We start from the raw sequence: 1,527 nt of genomic DNA, 5'->3' as shown, positions 1-1,527 counted from the left end.
AGGTTCCTTTTACTGAAGTTAAAACGCTTTTGCGATCAGGACTGACTTTATCCTGAGTACTTTCTGAGAAGACAACAGAACATTAGACATCACAAATGTATTATTATTTAATCATCTTGTTTTAAATGCAATGATGATGCTGTGAAATACACATTTAGATTAAGTAGATGGTAAAATGTCTAGTCTTTTTGTATTATCCATGTTATTTACATGTTGAAATGTAGTTTTCTTAAGCAATACATATACACTACACTACTACACTATACATCAGAGTGCATCTGTAATCCTTTATTGATCCACAGATTAGCCTTTTAAACTCATAGCATTGATGCTCTTTAGTAGAAACAGAAAAAGCAGTACCGCTTCAGTTGAACCTTTTGACCCCTATGGCACTGAAGCGTGCCTCTCCTCATCCACACGTGACCTTATTACATCCACACCCCCGAGGCTTTGTGAATGTGTGAAGTTTAGAGAGGTTTCCTCTGCTCTGCAAAGGTCGGGCGTGAGTTCACCAGGTCAAAGTCATTACAGCCGTGGGGAGGGTCATCATAGCATTGGGAAGCATCACCATAATCTGAATTAGAGGCACATTATGAGGAAAACAGCAAAGCTTTTAGAGTGGAGCTGTGAAATCATTGTTATTGAATGTAAAATATTACTTTTTCTTTCTTTTGCAGGACCAGCTTTCTTTTTGAGCTGCTTTAGTTTTGTGGCTGGCCTTGCAATTCTTTATTATTACGGAGGTGAGTCATAGAAGCGTTATTAATTTATGTTTTTCTTTGTGTGTTTCCTAAAAGCCATTTTTCTTCTGCACACAGAGGTAAAGACATTGAGGGGTTCTGGAGCATTTCTGCAGTGCTCTGCAGCTGGATTCAGTAAAAACGCAAAAGATGTTTTTATTTTCTATACAGAAGATGGACACAAAAAAATAATGAAGCTTCTTTAGATTCTAGCGACGAACAAACCATAAAACTTGCATTGTTGCTTTGCCAAACCAATTTAATGCTACGCCAGCGTTGGGTTTATTAATAAAATTGTTTTATATATTTTTAAAGTTTTCAAAGAGATCTTATCAATGACACACTATTTTCATATACAAACAATTATTTTTAAAGGAAATAAATTGTGCTAAAATCCTAATAGAAGTCGAAACAAAATAAATTTAAGTTTAACATAAATGTAGTTGTTTGATAGAAAAGTGATATAAAAGCAATTTATTATTTTAGGAAACTTTACATAGCTCTAAAAGTTTTGAATGAGATGTTTGCAGTTTGATTTGTGTTAATTCCACTTACTCAGACAAAAGGGATCATGTAAATATCTGCTTTTATCTATATATATATATGCAAAGCTTTTGTCATTGTGCAAGATTGTATAAATGTCAAACAAAAAAATGCTATTCTGAACACTTAAGTGTGTTTTTATAAAAGTATCTTCAATTTTACAACACTGTCCATACAAACCCAGCCATTACCATTTTAGACAAATAGTAAATCAACATCAGCTTCATTACTTTTTCCCAGTGCC

General features: G+C 33.7%; 1 protein-coding gene across 4 annotated transcripts in view; it reads left to right on the top strand.

The window, feature by feature from the left end:
• Positions 1-1,049, top strand: part of LOC112158703 (caspase recruitment domain-containing protein 19) — an 8,041-nt gene extending 6,992 nt beyond the window's left edge. For all 4 annotated transcript variants that reach the window (XM_024292180.2, XM_024292179.2, XM_024292176.2 and 1 more), the window contains exons 5-6: positions 678-743; positions 819-1,049. In XM_024292180.2, the coding sequence (XP_024147948.1) occupies positions 678-743; positions 819-946 (194 nt within the window). In that variant the 3' untranslated portion in view covers positions 947-1,049. The remainder of the gene's footprint in view (positions 1-677; positions 744-818) is intronic.
• The last annotated feature ends 478 nt before the right edge of the window (positions 1,050-1,527 follow it).

The sequence above is a fragment of the Oryzias melastigma genome, linkage group LG7 (assembly GCF_002922805.2).
Source record: "Oryzias melastigma strain HK-1 linkage group LG7, ASM292280v2, whole genome shotgun sequence".
Classification (NCBI taxonomy): domain Eukaryota; kingdom Metazoa; phylum Chordata; class Actinopteri; order Beloniformes; family Adrianichthyidae; genus Oryzias; species Oryzias melastigma.
Note: the sequence above shows the minus strand (reverse complement) of the source record. Positions and strands in the feature narration are given on the sequence as shown.